At 42.5% G+C, this 26363-nt stretch overlaps 1 protein-coding gene across 11 annotated transcripts in view; it reads right to left on the bottom strand.

Moving 5' to 3' along the window:
- The window catches only part of RUFY3 (RUN and FYVE domain containing 3), an 87593-nt gene extending 62193 nt beyond the window's left edge, over positions 1 to 25400 (bottom strand). For 2 of the 11 annotated variants that reach the window (XR_002346693.1, XR_001304041.2), the window contains exon 1: positions 24230 to 24839. Coding sequence is in view for 8 of the 11 variants with exons in the window: in XM_013989313.2 (XP_013844767.1) it covers positions 24230 to 24593 (364 nt within the window). In the remaining 3 variants the exon portion in view is untranslated. Of the gene's footprint in view, positions 1 to 6198; positions 8035 to 24229 lie in introns of those variants that run through there. The other 9 variants (XM_003129076.5, XM_003356969.4, XM_021101418.1 and 6 more) reach the window with 8 other exon arrangements.

The raw sequence follows: 26363 nt of genomic DNA, 5'->3' as shown, positions 1-26363 counted from the left end.
ATAAGTAAATTACCCAAAGAAGGGCACAGGAATCCTTGGCTAAAGAGTAAGGATTCAATGTAGTTACTGTTTCACACAGTCCATAATCATGCGCTTTACTGCTACCACAGATGGCTGTGCACAGCATTTTGCACATCCACTGGAGAAACATTAAATTTAGCACATATGGGTGTGCTTTTGGTCTCCTCTGGATGCTCACTGGATATAGCTGGTCAATGCTGTGTCCAGTTCTGTACAAAGCTGCTGGAAATACACCACCAGAGACTGGGAAGATGTCCCTTATTACAAGCAGGTCTATTGCTGGACTTACACTCACTGAATCCTGGTAGAGGAGAGCTGCGTGCAGGCTGAACCGTGGCCTCTTCCAATTGAATCCTGCTTCTACCACTTACTACCTCTCTGAATTTGTCAGTCTATGATATGGATCAGAGCAGTACCAGTCTCAGAGGGTTGTTGTAAGGATTAAGTGAGATAATATATAGGGGTATATTACTAAGAGGAAACTGTTTTGCACAAAGTTCTGCAGGATGCCTCCTCCGCTACACCCCCATCACGACCACCACTTCAGGAATATTCTATGTTCCATATCGAGGCTGCATGAAATAGGCTCTTGTACCTGAAATGAATGAAAAGTTCACTGCCATGGAGGCTCACTTGGCAATTTTATAAAGAAAGAATCAGTACAGGAAGAGAAATGGTTTGGGAAAAAAGCTGAAAGTAGGTATAGGAATCTGGATATGACATAATTAGATGCTGATAGTTGTGGGAAATGAAAATGAAAGACAAAATTAAGCTTTTGTGAGCAAATAGAGCCTTCTTTTAGGCCCCAATACATATAACACTATTTGCTCACTTAATCATAACAAAACTATAATAGCCACATGACTTAAATCAGGTTTATATAATTTCATACATACGTGTGTGTGGATGCAGGTGTTGCATTAAATGCAGAAAGACCCTTTACATAGAGTTATGTGATACTTTGGATGCCATTAACATGTTTACTTATTAAAATAATTGTAGCCTTGATTTTTCATCAACTTCAGTTAAAGTGGTTTCATTTAAGCATCTTTGAGCATTGCTAGCTTGTAATTTTCCTAGTAAAAGAAATACATACTCATAAAAAAACATAAGGGAAGGTTCACACATAAATAAGTGAAAACAGAAAGTCTCATCAGAAATTTGCATGTTGCTGGTATTCAATACTAAGAGTAGTAGTTGTTTTATTGTTCTATTAACTGGGAGAAATATTTCTTTTTTTAAATCCTTTTTTCTTTTTTAGCTGCACTTGTGGCAACTGCAAGTTCATGGGCTAGGGGTCGAATAAGAGCTGCAGCTTCTGGCCTACACCATAGTCATAGCAATGAGGAGTATGAGCCACGTCTGCAGCCTATATCACAGCTCACAGCAACGCTGGACTCTTAACCCGCTGAATGAGGTCAGGGATCAAACCTGCATCCTCATGGATACTAGTCAGGTTTGTTTCTGCTGAGCCACAATGGGAACTCCCCCTTTAGGTCTTAATTCAAACATTACTTCAACTGGAAATTTTCCCTAGAACTCCCTGAGAAAATATTTTGGCTCTTTTAACACTGAACTGCAATGACTGGCATTTTACTCACTGAAGTACCCCCCACGCTTCACTTGCCAATAAGCACAGAAAATACAAAGGAGCAGGCATGTTCACTGTGCTGTACCTTAGGATTAGCATAGTGTGGAGAATAAGTTTTAAGTGGGAAACTCATATGTGTGTTGAATGAAGGGCTAAGAGTCTGATCTTATGACAAAACTGCATGTTTTTTAAACACTGATTTTTTTCTTTGGGGGATCGAATGAACCCTAAGGATCTTCCCTCCAGAAAAAAAAATTCACAGGTATAAAATTTTATAATTTTTTGGATCACAGATCCCAGTTTAGAAGCCCTGCACTAAGCTGTACAGACTTCATGCTATGAAGATTCTTGGTAAACAGCCATTTGGCTTTGCCAAAATACCTACTGAGACACGCATCTTTGTCATTATGTTTAATATGTTTGGCAACTCCCAGGCAGGACAGGGTTTTCCTGGTGTGCAGTGATATTAACGAGTAAAACCGTGTCAGTAAAAGCCAATGGACTTGCCACAGGTGACTCTCCAGATACTTTCACAGTTACCGAAAAACACTTTCCATTTCATCTTCAGGGGATTTTTTCCTTGCTTATTGTAGCAGTAGAGTATTCCCTACTGAATGGAAAAACCTGATCCCTAAGCAACACTCATACCCTCCTTTGGGAAGTGTAGTCACTCTTAAGTGTTATCTGGCTTTGAATTCCAGGTCCAGTTCCTGAGAAACAGGACTGTCCTTTAGTCACTAACTCATTCACGCTTGCTTTACAGCAGCTTCTAACATCTTTGCTTCATTGATTTACCTTGACTGTGAATCCACGGGAGGGCAAGGGGGCTGATTTCTTAGTCTGTAGAACTGGACTTTGTATCAAGGGATGCCCAATAAATATTTCTGATCAGCTGACACACCAACATACACTCCTTGCAGGTGGTGCATACCACTGCTACATGCACAGACGTTCTGTGTAAGCTGTCTCTTTATACATTTACAGTATAAGTGCCAGATACTCTAAATGAACTCTAAAGCAAAATGCAACTGCTGGGGAGAAGGCGGGTGGTTATGCCTGAAGCCTGTCATCACGTACAGTTCTCTACAGGGACCTTAAAGCCAAAGCCTCGAGCAAAGGTTCTCTCCTCAATGTGTCTGTCCAATGTATCATTTCTTCATAGTCTACCTCTTATTATCTGTATTTGAGAAGGACATTTTCTCAGTCAAAAAAGTGATCCAAGGCTTAAGGTTGTCTCTGTAACCAAATGGTATATTTTATTGTATTGCACTAAACCAATCATCTATCACCCCTCAATGTTGGATTCCTCATCTTTTTTTTTATTTTTCCCGGGCCGCACCCCGCAGCATATAAAAGTTCTCAGGCTAGGGGTCAAACTGGAGCTGCAGCTGCCGGCTACACCACAACCACAGCAACTCGGGATCCAAGCTGCATCTGTGACCTACATCACAGCTCACGGCAACACTGGATTCTTAACCCACTGAGCAGGGCCAGGGATTGAACCTGTGTCCTCATGGATACCAGTCAGGTTGGTTGCTGCTGAACCACAAAAGGAACTTTGGATTCCTCATCTTTAGAAGAGGGTTGATAGAAAAGCAAGTATTACTTGATAACTGTGTTTTACTTTTAACCAGTTATTTTCTTGTTTATAAAGGCCCAAGAAAGGACAATGCTAAAATACTGACTTAAGCTACTGATGTTCACCTTTAGTCTGTCTGGTAAACAACTAGTTTAGATTATTCCAGATGGTTAGATATGAAAACAGAAATAGATACTAAAATGGCAATTGATTTAAGAATGTGGCTGAAATTGTTGCAGCTCAAACTACTGCTCCATGAATAAGTCTTATCCAAATAACTAACACTTATAAGGTGTTTTACATTAATTATCTCACTTACTCCTAACCTATCATGTGTCAGGTACCACTGCTAACAACCTGCTACTGCCCAGCTCTGCCAGCTTATTGTGTGTTGTATGCGAAGTTCCCCCCAGCCCCAAGCCAGTCTCTGCCTGGTGATCTCTTGGTATCACACCAGGTCCAGCCTAGCCTAAGTGTCACTTACTAGATGAAGCCTTTCCTGAACCTTCTCCTTACCATCAAAGCTTTGTAGATTTGCTGCAGTTTTTTTTTTTAAGTGTATTAAAAAAAAAAAAAATGAGATCACCTCTTGACCACCAAAATGAGCACTGAAATAATGAAGTGAGTTTTTATGCCCATGTGTTTAAGGGTTAAGCTAGGCAGAAACTCTGGGTCCAGGCCTACACTGTGGGCTGCATGGTGACAGACAAAAACTCCTTTCAGAAAACAAGTTGGAAAACACAAAACTTCTACTGCTGAGGCACAGACCATCCGTATTATCGTTTTAAAAGGGTACATTATGCCTTTGCCCATTTTCTTTCGTGGGAGTCAGGGGCCCCAAGGCAGGATTCGTGAGGTCAAATGTCTTTCCTTCTACACATCAGCTGGGAAGTATTCTGTGAACACTCCTGTGCGTCTGGGCACCAGGTGCTCTATTTTGTTGACACGGTAAGATTATTAGTGGCCTGGTGATCGCCACTTAAATCCTGATCGCTAAATTAAACTTAACAATGGTCACCAGCATTAATATTAGAGCATTAGTATTTCTTGGCTCCAAATGGCTGTTTAGACATCCAGAGTGAGCCAGTGAAGCAAGGAAATAAAAGCTCTGAATAGCACCACCTGGTTTCCTAAGTCATTAAAACTACAGGTGTTTTCTTAGGCCAGGACTTTCTTTTATTACTTCTAGTTCTAACCATTTGAAATTGCTGTTTCTTGTGCCCAATTTAAGGCAAAATTCATCGTTGGCACTTCTCTATCTTCCTCCAGATCCTCCAGAGTGGATCCTAGGGTCCTAGGAACTTCTTGTCTGTTTCCCTTAATCTAAGGATGTGCCACTTAAGCCTCAGTTGCGACCTTTATACATTTTTCATCACAGATTTATCAATAAAGAATTAAAATAGCACCACTACAATGCTTACATGGAACAAACAGCTCACTTTCACTCACTCACAGGAATCTTGCTCAAAAAACAAATATATATTCAAATTACTGAGTTTGTTAAAAATTATTTTGAGACACTGACACACTGAGTTTTATAAGGAAGGGAATATTTCATATTGCATGACTTCCAAAATGAATATTTTTAAAGCAAAATATGCAAACTGAGGCATTTGCTAAAAGACTTTTGGTAGTCCTCTAAAAATGCACTTTTCTAAAGATTTTTAAAGCTTTGAGGCTGTTTTAAACAGTAGTGGCATTGTATGGAATTCCAGTTCCTGTCTTCAAACCCTTGTGAACTTTCCGAAACTTAGAGCCAAAGGAAGCTGTCCAATTGACAAACCAATTGGTAAAAGATGCAAAGGGCCCTAAAAAACACCTTAAACATTGCCCTTAAAGACACACCCAAACAGGGCTGCTTTGTGTTGTGATGTTTAATCCTAAGACTGTCTAACTAGGAAAATAAAACCCTTTTTAGACACAAAGAGTGACATCTGAGTCACGATAAGATTGCAATGCTAGGTCAAGGGCAAGGAATCACTTTTCCTAACCCAGCTGCTGGGCGCAGTTCATCTTATGCCCTCTGTCCTGCAGATATGCCTAAACATTAGGCAGATTTTATGGAGAATTTATATGCAAATTCTTATACGTAAGCATTTCTGTCTTCATTATTTTAAGGGTAGAGAATAAACACTAGCTGAGAGGCCACCACATAAAAACACAAAACAATTTGACTCAAATTATGACTCAAATCAATTCTTCCTTATGGTACTGAGTTAAGAGAATTTAGGGGTAGAAGATGAAAACCTCTCACAATTTAGAAAAGATTCTGGGAGAAAGTCACAAGTCAAGAGATCACAAATGTCTCAAAGGTAGTGACAATGGAAATTTCAAATAGGTCATCATAGTTAAACCAAATAACTTATAAAAAGCCAAGGCCAATAGGTTCCATATGTAGGAATTACCTTATGTTTAACCTTTTTAAGGCATTATGCTTTTTTAAGAGTCCATATTCATTAAATAAGCACTGAATGTAAAACTGCTTTCTCATCTAACCTTATAATCTATATTACTAAAAAAAGATGTTTGATCAAATATTTTCCAGCTATCATAGCCTGTTTAACATTATCTGCTGATGATAGGATACCCTTCATGAGTGTTTCAACTGTATCATGTACAACCCTATAATTACAGTTGTGCTATTTTACCTTACTCTAATTAAGCATCACCGCAATTTCTATAATATTTTAGCATCTAATCAGAATTAGTAGCGTATTCATTATTGGTTAGGGTCAGAGGTGATGACTGACCTCAAATGTTCTCTGTACAGGCTTCAAGACAAAGAACTCTAAACAAGCACCAGCATCTTTTAAAAGGACACCTCTGGGGGAAGGGAAAAAATATTTTTTCCCAGTAGAGAAGGGGAGTTGGTGGTAGGTAAGGATGAAAGGTTTTCAGGGTTGTTAATAGTTTAGAGTATGGGTTCTTCCTGCCTCTCCCTGACCCTCCCAGCCCAGGTAACAATGAGGATGCTGCTGAGACACTAGTGGACGGGTTCTGACCATACCTTCATGGGTAGGCTCTGGGTCAGGTGTAAGTGAGATGTCATCCAGCTCTCGCAGGCAGAGCCATTCTCCGTCCATTGACACTCGGAATTTGCAAAGGTAGATGGTCTCCATGGCAGCCTGTGTGATCTTGTCAGTGGTGGGGGTTGGCATATCGGTTGGAGGCGTCAGAGCAGACATGATGACTCAGCTGGGACCACAACACACACACAAACACACACACCCCACAAAAATAAATAAACCCTCCTCAACAAAAAACCCCCAATTTAAAGCTCTACAACAAAGCTCTCAAGAAAAGGCTGGGGGGTCGGGAGGGAGGTTAAAAAACAACAACAACAAGGAAAAACACCTTATGGTATAAGAACCAGCTGTTAAGCTAAACAATTCTATGCTAGCTTTTCTCATAGACAGTTCCTACCACAAAGCAAAATAAGATGATGCTTGTCTTCTAGCTTCTCTCCTGCTATCGTCCCTTCCCCACCCCCTTCTTTTTCAGCTGAGCCAGAGGCTTGAAAGACTGCACAGCCGATGCCACCCTAGCTGGCTTAAAAAAAAACCCACATACACACACACAAAAACTGGCCTGTGTATGAGGAAGTGAAAAATCCTCCTTCTTTGTGCAGAAAAAGAAAAAACATAAAAGAAAAAAATGAACAAAAAATAAACCAGTATTTTCTATTTAGCTTTAAAAATCCTGAATTGCAGAAATCACTTCCAGGATCTGCCCAGGAGCCGGGATGCTCAGTTCTAATAGGATTGGTTGTGCGCAGTAAGCAGGGTGTTGACCAAAATGGCTGACTAATGAACTGAACTGAAAATTCAGGCTCATGTGACCGGCTGCTCTGAACGTAGGGCGAGCAATTCCCAGGATGCTTTATAGATGCTGCTGATGCAGGGAGAGCAATTAGGCGCTTGCTCTCATCCTGCACAACCCACTTCCAGACTGTGCTAGTCAAACTGTGATCAGACATAACACAATGCACATATCCTCATCAATTCCCCTCACTGTGGGGTAAGAGGGCTGGGAACACTGGGTAATACTACACAGCAAAGATGGCAAAAGAGGAGGTTAGCTTCATTTAACAGGCACATATTTCACCTTTTTTCTCCTTGTATACACAGCTATTAAAATTCTCTGCTCTGCTAAAGGTGATGTTTTCAGAAAAACTAAAGCAAGATTTTCAATTTAATTATCATACTCTGAGGCATTTATTATTTCCTTCCCTGAAGTACAAAGACCAAACTTTTTAGACTGGACAGAAGTGCAAGAAAAAAGCCTTGAAGTTAAAAAAGTGAAATTCTTCCTGATTAGAGGCAAACTCCCCTACCATCGATGTGGCTGTATTTACCAAGTTTCCATTATGTGAGGATAAAACCATTACATCTCAAAAAATTCTCCCATCCCGCAACATCCTAAGAGCACATTATCATACTCTCTTCAGTCAATCAATCGGCTGACTCATCCGCCCTCCCACATGTCTGTATTACCCAATGAGCCCATTATGCCTGGATAGTAAAACTGAGGCACTTGCTTTCAGAGCTTCACAAGTAACAAGGAGATAGGGGATAATAAAGATTTTCTTTGAAAATGTTTTCTGGATGACTGAAAACAAGTTTTCAGCTTATTTTCTATTTAAGGATCTGGTTTTAAGGAGGAAAACACAATTGCAAGAACCATGTTCCAAGATAAGTTATTCTGTTCTAGGGTTTGTCATAGAGATAGCCGAAAACTGAATAAAAATTCCTAGAGTATTATTATTACAATTTCATAAATGATATCTATGACATAACCGAATCTCTTTGCTGCATATCTGAAGCCAACACAACACTGTAAATCACCTGTACGTCAATAAAAAAATTTAAAGTAAATGAAAAAGAAAAGCCCAATGGAATAAAGTATTTACAGTAAATATAAAAATTTTTCATAAATGCTTCCATTATAATTTGAACTCAAAGAAAAATGCTAAGAACCAGATTCCGCAGGTAAATAGGGCATTTTCACATTGTTAGAGGGGAGACAAACGGGTACAATGTAAGAATACATATACACATATGCTTAGTTATAATTAGGAACAAAGTCAGCAAGTTATTAAGGAAAAGAAAATGTTTCAGGTAGGTCTATTCATTGCTATTTAAATCTCTTCCAACATTATCCTACATCTGGACTGGAGCTCTTCATTCACTCATTCATTCATTCCAGTAAGTATCCACTGAGAGTACTCCACGTGCACATGGAGCAGTAAGACAAGATCACTTTTTCAAGGAAGCAGAATTTACATATCCAAATACTGACTATAAGCCTTGATTTAATATATTCTTATTTAATTACAGTACAATTCCTTTCTAGCCAGACATATTTCCATCTTTATATATTTAAACTTAATGGGGGACAGTTTACAGTTTCACTTTAAGCCATGCAATAGGTCAAAACACTAGTTAAGCAGTCATCAAGATATTTAAAGTTACACTGAATAGTACTGGAACCACAACACTAAAGAGTCCTGGCTATCTGTACATATGATATCAGAGTCTCTAGGTAGCTGATACATCCCTGACATATAGAACAGTGAATATGTGAATTAATCTGAGTGCTCTGGGACTGCCCATGTCCACTAATACCTGAATTCAGGCTGTCACAAACCATGATGAACAATCTTCCCACCAACCCAAAGATAAACATTTATCTAACCCTACATGGGAGATGTGGACTGATTACAACGCATCGGGACGGCAAGAATGTCTAGTTCAATGAGCAGGGAACTTGCTCACTCCACCTTCCAGGCAGAGGACTCAGCAAGAGAAGCCCAAAGCAACTGAAACTTCTGCCAAGGAGAGAAAAACCTGCCCACACTGATTACTCTTGAGTTTCCCATTCACTATCAGTTTGAAGAGGTGTTGGCAATATTTTTAGAAATAAGAACTGTGTGGTGGGCTGGAAAACCTGTAGTCCTACTAAGTCATACCTGTTTGCAGGTAAACACCCTTAAATCCTCAACATGAACAGTTATTCACTGTTCACAAGCAATGAATTCACTATGAAAACATGCACTATTTATTTTTCCATCTTTTTGCCTTTTCTAGGGCCGCTCCCGCGGCATATGGAGGTTCCCAGGCTAGGGGTCCAATTGGAGCTGTAGCCACCGGCCTACACCAGAACCACAGCAATGAGGGATCCGAGCCACATCTGCGACCTACACCACAGCTCACAGCAACGCGGATCCTTAGCCCACTGAGCAAGGCCAGGGATCCAACCTGCAACCTCATTGTTCCTAGTCAGATTCGTTAACTACTGCACCAGGACGGGAACTCCAAAACATGCACTATTTATAGAAAACTAACAAAAATAATTTTATGTTATTTTTTTAAATTTTAGTTGATTTACAATGTTGAGCCAATTTTTGCTGTACAGCAAAGTGACCCAGTCATATATATTCTTCTTATATTATCTTCCATCATGTTCTACCCCAAGAGATCAGATATAGTTCCCTGTGCTATACAGTAAGACCTCATTGCTTATCCATTCTAAATGTAATAGTTTGCATCTACTAACCCCAAACTCCCATCCCACTCCCTTAAAGTAACTTTTTTTTTTTTTTTTTTTTTTGGTCTTTTTGCCTTTTCTAGGGCTGCTCCTGTGGCATATAGAGGTTCCCAGGCTAGGAGTCCAATCGGAGCTGTTGTCGCTGGCCTACGCCAGAGCCACAGCAAAGTGGGATCCGAGGTGCATCTTTGACCTACACCACAGCTCACGACAATGCTGGATCCTTAACCCACTGGGCGAGGCCAGGGATTGACCCGCAACCTCATGGTTCCTAGTCAGATTTGTTAACCAGTGAGCCATGACGGGAACTTCAGTTCTATTTTTTTTTTATTTGTCTTTTTGTTTTTCTAGGGCTGCACCTGCAGCATATTGAGGTTCCTAGGCTAGGGGTCTAATCAGAGCTGTAGCTGCCAGCCTACGCCACAGCCATAGCCACACCAGATCCGAGCCACATCTGCGACCTACACCACAGCTCATGGCAACGCCGGATTCTTAACCCATTGAGCGAGGCCAGGGATTGAACCGGCATCCTCGCGGATGCTAGTTGACTTCATTAACTGCTGAGCCGTGACAGGAACTCCAAAATAATCTCAAATACTACTTAGTAATGTCTTTACACATGGGTCTTTTCTATGTAAACATATTGGCTGAGAATATAAAGGTAACATTAAGTAATCGGTAAGACATAAAAAACTTTTTTCTCAATCTTATTTTTCTCACAAACACTTTAATTATAAGCTGTACTGAATTATTTTCTCATTTGATTCCACTTGTGAATAACAGCATGTATTTGTAGGGAAGCCTACACTACCGTCTGTGTGTGACTCTAACAGAATTAACAAGTGTATATGAAGTTCAAATCCACGATAATAATCTGAATAATACTATATTCTAGCTGCTTACACAGCACAAATTTTCTGTATTATTGACTGATTCAAAGTAACCAAGATTCACATTCCAAAGTTAATAGTGCCATTCCTTTAAAGTATATTTGCTCAGCTACTGTTATACAAGACAAAGACTGATTGGTCACACCCAACACCCCGGTTATACAATGTGGAAAATTTACTACTACTTAAGGTAGGTATCGTTTATTGAATTTCTATTTTCTGTAAGGTGCTTTATAAATATCATATCAAATCCTTATAGGAATCCTGCAAGGTAGATATGGATATTCCCTCCTTACAAGGAAACCAAAGTTGAGCCACCTAACTGGCCCAAGATCACACAATTTACAAGTGGCAGAGCTGGGATTCCCAGCTGCTTCTACAATTCCCCTAAAGTCCATGCTTTCTCCAATACTTTGCAATTTCAGCACTTCATCCCAAGGATTAAATTTTACTCAGGGAAAAGAAAACAAAACAAAAGCAAAAGTAAAGTAACAGGCAAGGTCCTCATGAAATTTCCTCAACATAAATTTCAACTAAGTTGAAACTTTCCACAGAAAGAAAATCATGGACATGAAGAACAGACTTATGGTTGCCAAGGGGGAGGGGGAGGGAGTGGGATGGATTGGGAATTTGGGGTTAACAGATGCAAAGTATTGCCTTTGGAATGGATAAGCAATGAGATCCTGCTGTATAGCACTGAGCACTATATCTAGTCACTTATGATGGAGCGTGATAATACGAGAAAAAAGAATGCATATATGTATGTGTGACTGGATCACCTTGCTGTACAGTAGAAAACTGTCAGAACACTGTAAACCAGCTGTAATGAGAAAAAGAATAAAAACCATTAAAAGAAAAAAATTGTCAACCAAGATTTTTTTTTTTTTTGCTTTTTAGGGCCGCACCTATGGCATATGGAGGTTCCCAGGCTAAGGGTCTAATTGGAGCTACAGCTGCCAGCCTACACCACAGCTCACGGCAATGCCAGATCCTTAACCCACCGAGAGAGGCCAGGGATCAAACCTGCAACCTCATGGTTCCTAGTCGGATTCGTTCCCACTGTGCCATGACAGGAATCCTTAATTAAGATTTGAAGGAGAGAAGAAATTTATCAGCTTTTACACCTTAATGTTTCACAATCCATATATTCCACTTAGTCATTCTTATACATTTACTTCAGGCTTTTAATAAGCAGGCATTTTCTGAGAAGCTGAGAGCCCAGCATGGATCTTTCTGCTTGTGCTGGCAAAGGGTAAACCAAATGCTTCTGACCATCATGAAGGATATCACTTGCTTACTATATCACCTCTCTCAGGAGAGAGCTGAAAAAAACATCTGAGCCAGTTCCCACTACATTGACTTGCTCAAGTGGACATAGTAAGAACACTTGATGCATTCAAAAGAGAAGAAGATAAATGGGGCGGTTGTTATTTTCTAAAATGACTCATTCCAGAACTTTAAATGACAAGCTTCAATGCATAATTTTAATTCTTAAAAAAAAAATCACCAATATCCATGAAAACATTGCCCAATGGAGAAACAGACTAATGACTTACATCTAACATGTTCCTTCTCTCTTCTGAATTCCTGCCCCCCCTTTTGAAACAATTTCTTCCAAATTCTGTGTAAATCATCACCTTATTTTTAAAATATTATTATAAATATATGGATGCCTAGATAATACTTTAGCTTTAGTTTTATTAAACTCTACTGAAAAGCACTGTACATAACCTTCTAAGCCTTTTGCTCAATATTGCTTTTTCCAACTCATCCACACTGTAGTGTGTAGCTATACCACTGTAGTGTGGGCTGCTATGTCATAAAGTAATAAACCACTGTATGCATAAGCAATTTTCTGATCCATTTTCACACTGGTGAGCATTGGGTTATTTCTAACTTTTCCCTTTTAAATGATATTATTTAGATACTTTTCAAAAACAGATTTCTGGCAGGTATGCCAATCCTTCTTCAACAGGTTTGAGGATAAGAGACCACATCTTTCTTTCTTTCTTTTTTTTTTTTTTTTTTTGGTCTTTTTAGGGTTGTACCTGCAGCATATGGAAGTTCCCAGGCTGGGGTCAAAATTGGAGCTGTAGCCACTGGCCTATACCACAGCCACAGCAACTCAGGATCCGAGCCACGTCTGTTACGTACACTGTAGCTCAAGGCAATGCCAGATCCTTAACCCACTGAGCTGAGGCCAGGGATCAAACCCGCCTCCTCATGGACACTATACTAGTCCAGTTCATTACCACTGAGCCACAATGGCAACTTGACCTCACTCATTTCTTTTATAGTTAGCTGACTCTCCTATCCCCTAGTTCCTATTATGCACACAACAGTGCTTCTTAAAACTTGTCAACTTGTGCAAATCAGTTTGTAAAGCTCACAAGTTCTGTTTTCCAAGGCTTCCTGGGTCACAGTCTTATAATTTAAGAAGTCTCATTCCCTCCCCTCAATTTCACCAGTTGCTGTTAAAACAAAGGGTTTCCTTGATGAATTATCATGATGACATCTGGAAAAACCCAGATATTTCTGCTAAATTATAAGATTATTCAATTGAATGATCATGACTTTGTCACATGCCTAGCCCTCCCTCCTACTTCCTTCCCTCTCTCGAAGATTTACTATTTCTTGGGAATTCGCCTCATGGCTCAGCAGTTAATGAACCCAACTAGTATCCATGAGGACGTGGTTTTGATCTCTGGCCTCGCTCACTGGGTTAAGGACTGGCGTTGCCATGAGCTGTGGTGTAGGTCACAGAGGCGGCTCAGATCCCATGTTGCTGTGGTTGTGGCAGTGGTGTAGGCCAGCAGCTGTAGCTCTGATTCGATCCCTAGCCTAGGAACTTCCATATGCTGCAGGTTCAGCCCTTGAAAAAAAAAAAAAAAAAAAGATCTACTATATCTATCTCTACTGTTGAGATTTCTACAAGTTTAGGTTTAGGCATTTGGCAGGCTCAGTTCTACTTTGTAGATACTAACCAAGCATGATAAAATACACTTTAAAATGAGTATCCCCAAGAAGCTGAGCTATTATTTTGTTGGAAAAACCACCAGGACTACTACAATGCATAATCTTTCTACTTGTTAAAATTAACCAGCATAAGACTGGAAATAAATACCTTAAGAAGGTACTAATTATTCATTACTAAAACAGATTTCATGGGTAAGTGGCAGTAGGTAATGATTTACAGATATAAAACTACCAACTATTTTATAAATGATCTCGGGCAATTTATTCTCCTCTGGTGTCAATTTACCCAGCTATATAAAATGGAACTAAATAACCAGCTTCACAAAGATCACAGGTTCCGTGAAAATTCTGTCTGCTTTGCTCACCACTACACATCTGCTTAAAATGGTACCTACGAAATACCAGACTCTCAATAGATACTTGTTGGTTTAGCTATGTAACTCTAGAGCAATGGTGTATTTCCACCCTCTTGTTTCACTTCAACTATGAAAACCCTCAAGGTCTAGAAAATCAAGCTATATTTACGCCCTGACAAACATTCATTCTAACACAGGCTTTATTTATTTATACATAACAGATGCAATCACTTAAGATGTAGAAGACACAGAAGGCACCTACACCTGCTAGCCAGTATGGACATGAAGGAAGATCAAAGCAATAGGCAAGAAAAAGAAAATTACAGGTGTGTAAGAAATTCCTGAGTCCTTGTCACACAGATGGCTATTTAGTGTTGCTTATGTACATAACTATTTTCTCTACCATATTGATGGCCTGTGAATTTCACATTCATTCATTCATTTTTAGCAAACACAGCTGGTGGGTAGAGCAAGGAACCAGAGGCTACTGCTGCTTAAAAGGGAGCCTCCAGCTTAGCATGTGGTTCCAGTTATGGGAGGCGATGATGGAGGCCAAGAGCATGTGGACTCAAGTCAAAATGACCACAGCGAACCCTAGATCCACCACTTAGAAGCTTAGCAGGAGTTCCCGTCTTGGCGCAGTGGTTAACGAATCCGACTAGGAACCATGAGGTTGCAGGTTCGGTCCCTGCCCTTGCTCAGTGGGTTAACGATCCGGCGTTGCCGTGAGCTGTGGTGTAGGTTGCAGACGCGGCTCGGATCCCGCGTTGCTGTGGCTCTGGCGTAGGCTGGTGGCTACAGCTCCGATTCGACCCCTAGCCTGGGAACCTCCATATGCCATGGGAGCGGCCCAAAGAAATAGCAAAAAAAGACAAAAAATAAATAAATAAAGGCAAGGTAAATTAAAAAAAAAAAAAAAAAGAAGCTTAGCAACCTTGACAAAGGACTTATTACTGTGCCTGCTTTTTCATGGACAAAATGGGGGTGCTCACATGAACTACTTCAGAGTGAGCTGATGTAGTGGAACGCTCAGCGTGGCACTTTGCACATGGCCCTTGGTAAGCTGGCACTAAACGGCAGCCTTTACTGTCATTTTAATAAGTGATTCTGGGAGTTCCCGTCGTGGCTCAGTGGTTAATGAATCTGACTGGGAACCATGAGGTTGCGGGTTCAATCCCTGACCCTCAGTGGGTTGAGGATCCGGCGTTGCTGTGGCTCTGGCTCGACCCCTAGCCTGGGAGCCTCCATACGCCGTGGGAGCGGCCCTAGAAAGGGCAAAAAGACAAAAAAAAAAAAAAAAGTGGTTTTTGCCTTCAAGAACTCTGGAAGAAAAAAAAAAAAAAATCCCCAAAAGTAAAAGTCAGTAAGGATGGATGTTCATGGGGCTAAGGTAGATGAAAGTAAAAAGGTGATCTGAGCAAAAGCTGTGCTAGGGATATCACGGGCCCAAGGGAGAAAGAGGAGAGAGGGCTCACAATTTTACCAAGCCTTCACATCAGGTGACCGGATTTCCGAAGTTCGTAAGAAAGGCAGGAAAAGCAGATAAATGTCTGTGGGGAGGCCCTAAACAGATTCTAAAATTAGAGAGAGGAACCATATTCTAAAAGGAAACATACAGAAACAAGTTCTCCTGCTTTCTACATGCCTCTTGCCCTCAGTCGGCCAATCTCTCCTTTCCTTATGGATTATGAGGTTTCAAGACTTTCCCACCCCTGCCCCCCCTCCCCCAAACTGCTCCCTCTGACACATGCTGAGTGTCATGTCCATTCTTTAAGGAACAAGTCTAGAACGACACAGTCACTAAGACGGGCTCTGCAAAGAGGATCACCACCTTAGCTCAGTAGCCCTCAATTCCTGATCTGTTATGTTTTAGGAGGACTATGAACTTTTCACAATATTCAAACACAACTAGAGGGCATGACCATATAGATACATACCTTCTCAAGGACCACTGCTTTATAACTCTAAAAGCATTTCTTTTCACATCATGCAAAACAATTCTTTAATGTTTATGGTATACTAGTAACTTCCCCCCCAATTTTTTTTTTTTTTTTTTTTTTTTTTTGCTTTTTAGGGCCACATCCACTGCTTATGGAGACTCCCAGGCTAAGGGTTGAACTAGAGCTGTAGCTGCCGGCCTACACCACAGCCACAGCAACGCATGAGGGAATCTGAGCTATGTCTGTAACCTACACCACAACTCACAGTAACACTGGATCCTTAACCTGCTGAGCAAGGCCAGGATCAAACCAGCACCCTCATGGTTACTAGCTGGGTTCATAACCTGCTGAGCCACAACAGGAACTCCCCCATAAATTTTAAAGCTCATACTTAGCCACTCTGCACTGCAGGAAGACATTATAATGTTAAAAAGGTTGTGCAGAAATTTAACAGCTCTGATGTCCTGCAAAATTAATTACAGTGGAATTCTACTTTTATTTATGATGGCTACAGGTGATTTATTGTGCAATGACAGAGAAGCAGCACAGCTTATAGTTAACTCTTTCAACTATTTAAGGAATTTTCAAAAGTACTAGCCAATAAGGAAATATTATTTCATCCAGTTAATTCTGCTACTCTCTCATCATCATCCACCTAGGCTTTTTACTACCAAAACCTACACTAAAAAAATATGTTTTCTTAGCTTCTTAACCTCTTTACTTCTTTAACACAGGGTTTCTGCTAAAAGTCAAACAAAAAGGGAAAAGATGCAAGACAAAATACAGTCAGGTGAATATGTTTTGAAGCCAATACTATTCTTTTAGTCTGAAAGTTGCTTTCTTTGACACTTTTCCTCTGTTCTCTCTCCCACCCAGCAACTTTTTGACTGCGCCCTACCTAAACTGGTGTCTTTAAGGCCTAGGTGAGAAAGCATACAGTGATTAATAACATGAATTTTGGGCTCAGACTATTCAGGAATATGAATTCATTCTCCAACCTTCGGTTAAAAAAAAAAAGCAACACATACAAGTACTGAATCATTATGTTGTATACTTGAAATTAATGTATCAATTATACCTAGAGTAAAAACAAACAAACACAACAAATAAAAACCATTTCTGGGGATAGGGCCAGAAATCTGTGTTAACAAGACCTCCAGGTGATTCTGATGTGTGCTAAAGTTTGAGATAAGATCTTTCCTAGGAATTCCCGTTGTGGCTCAGTGGTAATGACCCTGACTAGGATCCATGAGGACACAGGTTTGATCCCTGGCCTTGCTCAGTGGCCTTGCTGTTAGTTGTGCTGTAGTTCACAGAGGAGGCTCGGATCCTGCATTGCTGTGGCTGTGGTGTAGGCCAGCAGCAACAGCTGATTGGACCCCTAGTCTGGGAACCTCCACATGCTGCACATGCGGGTCTCAAAAGACCAAAAAAAAAAAAAAAAAAAAGGCCTTTCCTAAAACCAAAGAATCTGTATCTCCAGAATAATCTACATCTAAGGTTACGCTATCAGAATTTTTTATTTTATAATACTTTGAATAAGTCCCTTAAAGACGTAATCAAATACTTTGATGAAAAACACATGTTGCATGCATCTACCTATATGAATTCTATATGGACTACTCCTCCCCATTTTTTCTTTTCAGCTTGCACTCTTGAGTAGATTTATGTAAAATGGCTCTTCTATCTATTGAAACCTTAAGAAATATGTCATAAATATAACCCGCTAAATTGATAAATACTGATACATGTGATGTTTTTGCCTCTCTGGCTGGCACATAAAAATATTCTATAAATGGTAGCTACTAAGTACCATTATTATTTTACCAGTCACATTCTTTATTTGTAATTGTTCGGATTACAGCACTATAGCAAAACTTTTGTGATCTAATGAGGAGCCTTTCATGATTCTCTAGTATTCAGAATTAAGCTAAGATCAGAACTAAGATAAAAGAGGACCCTGAAGGAATGAAACCATGATTATCAATAGCAGAGCAGCCAAAAAAAGTCGAAGATTCAAAGATTACATCTAATGTTCTGAAACTGTTGCTCTGCCGATCAGAAGCATGATAGGACTTTTTGATAATTCCAGGCCAGAAGAGTAGGTAAAACAAAAGAAAGGAGTCAGAGGAGAAGGGGAGATGTTGGCTGGGAAGATGAACTTTGACAGTTAGGTGGTAAAAGCGAAATCAGGAAGGTGAGTAGGAGACGGCTGGTTTTGTCACAAGGCAGGAACTGGGAACATGACCCAGCTGCCAGTCCCTTAGATGCTCAGGATGTGCCAGGTCATTGCAGCTGTGTATGCAAAGGACATACCTGCATTTAGATGCTCTTAAGGGCCAAAGTACAGGTCTCTGGTGGTCAATAATCTACAGCTACACACTGAAGGTCCACCCCAGCATATGAAAGTCCTGGGCCAGGAACTGAATCTGAGCTGCACCAACACTGGAGACTTTAACCCACCGGGTGGGGCCCAGGATCAAACCTGGGCCTTTGCAGCAACCCCGGCTGCTGCAGTTGGATTCTTAACCACTGAGCTACAGTGGGAACTCCTTTCCACCCCCTCTTTTAAGTGCCCTTTTTGACAGGCACTTATATCTGCCATTTGACAAGACAGCATTTAATGGATCAGAAAGTGGCTCTCTGCATTCTGAAAATGGGTTGGAAAAGAGTTAATGGCTAATAGATTTGTGAAGCACAGTATTGTAAATGAAGGTACTGCCTTACAGTAATAACAAAAAGCTGTCTTAAAAAGTCACAAATCGGAGTTCCTGTCATGGATCAGTGGTTAATGAATCCGACTAGGTAGCATGAGGTTTTGGATTCGATCCCTGGCTTTGCTCAGTGGGTTAAGGATCCAGTGTTGCTGTGAGCTGTGGTGTAGGTCGCAGATACGGCTAAGATTCCACGTTGCTGTGGCTGTGGTGTAGGCCGGTGGCTACAGCTCCAATTCGACCCCTAGCCCGGGAACCTCCATATGCCGCAGGAGTGGCCCAAGAAATGGCAAAAAAGACAAAAAAAAAAAAAAAAAAAAGTCACAAATCAAGCAAAAACCTACTAATATGAGGTGACTGCTCAAGACTTTGGGATTCTGATGATTCGCCCCTTCCCCTGCATACCTCCCAGTTTGGGGCAAATGCCTCTATATTTACAAAACCCAAAAAAAGTACTTTCATCTTTTCAAAGTTTAAAAAGCATACAGCAGATGAACTGATTAGATATAATGTTTTCTGGGGTACTACATAATGAAAAAAGAAGAGACATAATAATAGAAATATCCATGGTGAATAAACTAAAATCAATGAATAATATAAATATGCACACATACAAAATGTACACACACATATATCTTTATATTCTATGTATGTGTATGAAACTATGAACATAAAATTGATTTTCTCCCCTTAAATAGACATTCCTGAGTTTATATGTAAATGAGAAAGGTCCTTCCCCACAGCATGGACTCTTAAAATGAATTGGTGAGAAACAGTTGAATACTTCCAGAAGCCTCATTCTCTGCACTTTCCAGGGCTCCACCAAGGCATTCACTGTTAGGTATACTTAGCTTTGAAGTGAGTAGTCATAGTAACGCTGCCAGGCTGCCAGGCCTTCCCAAAGCTTTTTTTTGCCTCCTTTCTATCCCTTTCCCAGGCTTCCTCCCATCTCAAAACAGCACATACAAATACAGAAAGAAAGCTGCTTCTTTGTGTGACTTTTTCTTGGTACACTGTTGTATTTGGGAGAGCAAAGACAAGGACAGAAATGTGGGCTATTTGCATGGCACTGCCTTAAACATCAAGGTGGCAGCTCTGGGAGTTGAAAGAGGAAAAGAACTGACAACAGAAGCTGATAACCATGCAAATGGCAGGGGAGTCTCTTCCCTCCAACACCAAGGAGAAGCCATCTCTTGTTCGTCTTGTCCACCTACAACATGACTTCTAAAATTAGGACAGAAAAGGAAGGCATTAAAAGTGTTACTGAGCAAGGGTTGGTGTGCCCTTGGCACATAAAGTCAAACTGATAGAAGGTGTTTGCAGTAAGTTAAGGGTTTGTTTGCAGGGCGCCAAGCAAGTAGAATGGGCAGCTCATGTTCAAAAAGACCCGAATTCTGGTGGCTTTCAGGTAAGGGTTTTTAAAGATGATGTTGGGGAGAGGGTTGTAGGATGCGTGATCAGCTCATGGACGTTCTTCTGACTGGCTGGTGGTGAGGAAACAGGCTGATGTTTCAAGAATCTCAACCTTCTGGTTCTGACCAGTCTGGGGTCTGTGTGCTTGCGGTCAGCAATGTAGTGGCCATCCTCCACCTGGATGGGGGGCTTAGTTTTTACAGAACAACTTGAGGATAAGCATCAGATTGTTATCTATGTCCCTTCAGGAGGAACTAGGAATCCTGTGACTCCACTGTCCTAATCATTTACTGCTGGAGTCTGCCCTTCGGAATTCAGGGAAGGCCTAGGACTTTAAAGCCTTTTTTTTTTTTTCTACAAGCAGGAAATGGGGGGACTTCCCATTGTGGCTGAGCGGTAATAAACCTGAGTAGTATCCATGAGGACGCAGGTTCGATCCCTGGCCTCGCTCAGTGGGTTAAGGATCTGGCATTGCTGTGAGCTGTGGTGTAGGTCACAGACATGGCTCAGATCCCTTGTTGCTGTGGCTGTGGCGTAGGCAAGCGGCTGCAGCTCCAATTCAACCTCTCACCTGGGAACTTCCATATGTCCTAGGTGTGGCCCTAAAACGTCCCCCCCCCAAGAAAAAGAAAAAGAAAGAAAGAAAGAAATGGGGGCATGGAGAGGCTTTTTTTGTACCTGGAAAGGCCCCCATAGGGTTCTGCTTGGTTTCAATCTCCCCTTTCCTAATTCTCAATCCTGAGGGGAATAGGTGTGGGACAAGAAAAGGAATAAAGTTTTGGACAGAAAGGTTAATCATAAATTTGGCAGGGGAACTTGGTTTTGGGGGGCTGAGTTTCAAAAGTACTGGGCCATGGCAGGTAAGTAAGTAGCTCCTTTTCATAGAGTTGATGAGAAACTGGAATGGAAGGTCCTACACCAAGGGGAAAAGACCCATGCGATATGAACACACTCATCTCTGTGAATGCATGCAAAAGTTCTGGAGGAAAACTCGCCCAACTCCAAAGTGGTGTTCTCTGATAATAAACTGTGGCGGTGAAGGGGATGGGAGGGAAGGGCTTGAGGGCCCACAAACAGCAAAGCTCACTTTGTGCTCAATGTACTTTTGTACTGGAAAACATTTAAACTATAAGAAGAGATCCATGTGTAATTTTTACAAATCAAAATTTTTTTAAAAAGGCATGGTAGAAATTTGAGATTTAAAAGCTAGAAGCATAAAAATTTAGCCAGATTACCAGCATGCAGAGTCAAGAAAGTAACATAGTCCAACAAGGCATAGCAGAAACCTTTCACACTGCATTTAAGCTGAGTATCTTATGGACATTATATCTTGCAAAATTTTACACGCAAACCTTACATGTCATGAACTGTGAAAAGTTTAGGCTACCTCCCCTGCACACATTTTTGCTAATTCTTCATTAGTGTCATTTAAAACAAAGCTTCTGAAATCAAACATGAAGGTTAGTTTTTAAAATCTCTGAGTACTGTAAAGATCTTGAAAATGAAGAGATAATACTGCCTTAATGTACAGTCTATTAACTGTACAATATATCAATTATTATATAGTTTAAACTTTTGGCAAATCCATTAGTAAGAGTTAAAAATTGGGTGTTGAGGCTGAGTCTAACTACTGCCCTGCTAATTGAGATGAATCTTTTTAAAACTGTTGGTCTCGGAGTTCCCGTCGTGGTGCAGAGGAAAGGAATCCTACTAGGAACCATAAAGTTGTGGGTTCGATCCCTGGCCTCACTCAGTGGGTTAAGGATCCGGCATTACCATGAGCTGTGGTGTAGGTTGCAGACGCGGCTCGGATCTGGCGTAGGTTGGTGGCTACAGCTCCAATTTGACCCCTAGCCTGGGAACCTCCATATCCTGCAGGTGCGGTACTAAAAAAAACAAGCAAAAAAACCTGTTGGTCTCAAGTGGCTCAAACGAGGAGTCAGGACACCCCAAGTTCTGACATCCTGGTACAACACAGAAAGCAATATGATGTATTTCAGAGCAGCAGCAAGAACGTATTTTTATTAATATCCATTATATTCCTTTTCTCAAGTATGTGTGTTCTAAAAAGTACAGATAAAAATAACAGGTGAAAATAAAAATAGTAGAAAACAAGAACTGTACGTCAATTTTATAGCTGAATAAAATAGTGATATTCTGCAATAGGAAATGTCCTCAGTCACCAGTCTTCAACAATGTGAGACACATCTTCCCAGTAATTTTTCTGAGTGCTTACACACCAATAAACTATTTCAGAAATAAAGACCAGGAGGGACTATTCCATGCTAACAAATCATGCCAGACATCTACTATTATAAGGCAGAGACCAAGGAGTCAGTTATGAAACTTTAGCTTTAAGTCCTCCGCTGCTGATCGTAACCATGCTAAGGCCCCAATTTTATGACAATACTTGAAAAAATAAAGTCAACCCTTAATAAGAAGAAATCAAATAAATCAACTGCAATTCATATAATCCCCATAACTGATACTAGCCAACAGTTTAAAAATTCTTCCACACTTTCTATCACAACTGTTACAGAGAGTTATAAAGAACTGAGAGGAAGGTTTTCTTCATTCTACAATGACTGGTTAATAAACAGATTATACAAAAATAGAAATTTTTAGAAAGAAAAAGAGAGGCTGTGCTTAAAGCACAAAATAGAAAGCAGATTCCTTAGAAAATAAAAAGTACTGTTGAGAATATTTTTATCTTCTCTGCTTATAAAAAGACTCATGTCCGACCTTAGACATTCCTATTAGGAGGTTAGTAGATTAGTAGCAACACACAAACTATGGTTTTACTCAGACTCTTAGTCAATGGTCAGTGTTGGCCCCCATTCTAGGCAAGTAATTAAGAGAAGATAACAAAGGACTCCCTAGAGCTGAATCCAAAGGACCCTAATCAAGGGAAGAACTATCCAATCACCGTTTTGGATGTCTGGTATTCACTTAAAGAGCGTAGACTCCTTAGGCAAGGAATTTGTCAATTTCATCCCTTCTTTCACACTGTACATAACTTCGGACAAATTACTGAAACCACACACATGCTCAGCCGCCTCACCTAAAAATGTGGCACATTTGGCTCACAGAGATGAGAGCTGAACTATGAAAATCACAACACATGCACTTAGGAAATATTCAGCTAACATTACTCTTTTTCTAGTGGATGGATCTGGGGCAGAAAAGTCAAAGTCAGGGTATCTTGGCAGTGCAGAAGTCAACAGGTTTGCTTTGGTGCTAAAAAGAAATCTCTAGCTCTCTCTGAGAGAGAGAGACAGAGACAAAGAGATTAACTGATTCCCTCTTCACCTAGGCAAGCGTCTCTCCCTTTTCAGAACTCATACAGCAAAGTATTGGGCATATATATTACAAATTGTATCGAATCATTTTCATACTCTAAGATCGTGTCTTTTTAAACCAGACTTAACACTCCTCCAAGAGTCTTTTAACACATTGTCTACTCTAAGGCCCCGCTCACTACAAGCAGCAACGGACATTTACTGACTGAAACAGGACCAAGTGGGGTCCTCCACATTCAGAGGGCTCCGGTGACAGTGGTTTTAAAAGGTGGAGGCCTCTTGCTGTCAAATCATATCATCCTGGAAAGTGTCCTCTCAAAGCCATACTTTTTCCCCTTCTCATCATCGCACGCACTGTTTCCTGATTTCTCTTCCCATCCTGGGGGATGGATCTGTGATCTTTACGGGTGTGGAGTGAATGCTCGTAAAAAATTGAGTGGTCCAACCGAGGCCACGCGGGCGGCGGCGGCGCAGCAGCCACACCCACTCGGCCGCCGCTGCGCTGGGAACCCGCAGAAGGCGGGCGGGCCGGGCTGCCGGGACGCCCCCTCCCCGACCGCTCCGGGGAAGGCTCCCAGCAGAAACCCGGGGCTGGGAGCCCGCAAGCACGTGGGAGGCTGGGAGGACAAGCGCCCGGCCCGGGAGGGGCGGGGAGGGGACGCCGGGCGGGCGCCTGCGGCCTGGGGAGACTCGGAGGTAAACAGTTCCGCGCCCGGTCGCCGCCGCCCCCTGCGCCCCGGGCCCGGAGCTTTCCGAGAGCCGCCCCCAGCGCCCCCTCCTCTCCGCCGACCCGGCTCCGTTCCCGGGACCCAGCGGGAGGCGGAGCTCCGCGGAGCCGGGCTGGCCCTTCCCAGCCCAGGCCCCCCCTTCCCCGCCCGCGTCCCCCTGTCCGGCGGCCACTCACGGTGTTTGCCGCCGCTGCCGCCGCCGCCGCCGCCGCCGCTCGGGTAGCTCAGCAACAGGAAGGGCAGCGGGGAGCCCGGCGACGGCGGAGTCCTCCAGGCGCGCTGTTGCTGCTGCGGCGGCGGGCGCGCTACGAAGCCGGCGCCTCCATCGCCCGGGTAGAGCAGGAAGAAGGGGGCGGCTACCGGCGAGCCGGGCTCCGAGGGCCCCGGGGGGGAGGCCAGCGGCGGCCCCGCCTTGTCCTCCCGGTCCGCGCCCCCGGCTGGAGCGCGGCGCCGCTCCTCCTGCCGCTGCTTCCCGCCCCTCGCCGGCTCCTCGCTGCAACTTTCCGCGCCGGTGGCGGGCGGCGGCGAGGTCTCAGCCATGCTCGTTTCTTCCTTCGCCGCCGCCTCGGAGTGGCGCCCGGGCTTGGGCGAAAGCAGAGGGTCACGGCGGTGAGCCGCCGCCCCGTCCCGTCCGCACCGCCGCCACCTTCCTCCTTGGCTACGGGCCGGCGTCTGGGCTCCGCCGCTCGGTCTACAGCTCGCCCCGCCGGGGTTTGAGCCAGCTGGAGGGCCCGCCCCGCCCGACGGCGCGGTCTCCCTACCGGCCGCCTCCTCCCGACTGCCCCTCCCGCCCGGGCCCCCAAGCCTGCGGCGCGGCTCCCCTAGGGGGCGGCCTCCGCCGCTTCCCACTGCCCACCTTCCTCTGGGCTCCCGCGGCGCTGGGGGGAGGAGACGGCACCCGGTGCCTCGGCCTTCCCCGCCCCCGGAACGGCCCTCCTAGGCGGTCAGGTGTGTTTGCTCCCGGTGCTTGTACGGTGTGAGGCCTGGCGAAAATCTAGCGGCGCTGCTGTGTGTGTTACCACCTAACTTCATCGGCAGCCCAGAGGCACAAAGATATGGGTTGAAGAAAGGGCGAAAGCCAATTTTGAAAAGGAACCTGCCCACCCCCTCCCCCCCGCCCGGCGTTAAACTGTGCCATTTGCTTGGCACACATTGTAACTTTAACCGTTGAGTCGCAGTTTTGATTCGTGAGCTTTTTAATGTGAGAAACTGGAGGTGGGTATCTTCCTTCTCCCACGTCTTTTGTTCCTGGTCATGTGCGCTGTGTAGAAATCTTGTATTTGCTTTGACTTTCACTCCCTGGTTTTCCGGTGTTCTGGATGCGCATGAATGCGTCTTAAACCGAACAGCTTAGAATTTATACGACAAGCCTCTATTAGAGGTCGACAGCTTTCACTTTCATAGTGCCTGTGTCTAGCTAGTAATTGGCCGCTGTTGCTTTATTTTCACTATTAGAATCAACGATTAGTGATCCAGTCATTCCCATAAGTAAACATTTCCTTCTTTAATGCAGACAATTTGCAGTTACTGTTATTTTTTTACGCTGGATTCCACGAACGTGACCCCGTAGTTTCTAGCTGGTTTTGTGTTCGGGGTGGAAGATGCTGGCAGAGAATCCATGTTGACTCATAATTAAAAATCACTGTTGTGTAACATTTGCTCCACCTGCTTTTCCTCCTTTCTCTGGTCTGTCTTGCCATTTGTAGAGGAAATTATGCTTCTCTGAAAGGAAAAGTAAACCTTTTAATTTTTGTTCTCTGAAAATAACTCTTGAAATTACAAGAAATTACCTTGAGATTTCTAATACTATCTTTCACCAAATCTTTTAAACCAAACATATGTTTACAAGAAGCTAATTTCAAGCAGTCAGAAAATCTCTTAGTAGTCTTAGTTTCTGGCATTTCCCTGACCTGTTGATTTCAGTGCTAGTGCCTGCTGGAGTAAGGCATTTCTCTCAGAGCCTGGATTCCTGTTCTGGCAAAGGGAAAATTAATTATTATTAGTTATGTATTATTATTTTAGTAAAACACCATGTGACTTACAATAATAAAAACAAAATTGAGGGGGAGAAAAGCTTTTTCATCATATCTTTAGCACTTGGAATTTGTTGGGCCTTTTCATTTCAGTCTTGGTGAGGGTAGGTGTCTTGATAAAAACAATAACTGCCAGAGTTCCCTTCATGGCTCAGCAGTAACAGTCCATGAGGACCCAGGTTCAATCTCTGGCCTCAGTCGGTGGGTTAAGGATTCCACCTGCGGTGAGCTATGGTGTAGGTCCCAGACATGGCTTGGATCTGGCGTTGCTGTGGTA

The sequence above is a fragment of the Sus scrofa genome, chromosome 8 (assembly GCF_000003025.6).
Source record: "Sus scrofa isolate TJ Tabasco breed Duroc chromosome 8, Sscrofa11.1, whole genome shotgun sequence".
NCBI classification, from domain to species: Eukaryota; Metazoa; Chordata; class Mammalia; order Artiodactyla; family Suidae; genus Sus; species Sus scrofa.
This window is presented reverse-complemented; position numbering and strand designations above follow the sequence as displayed.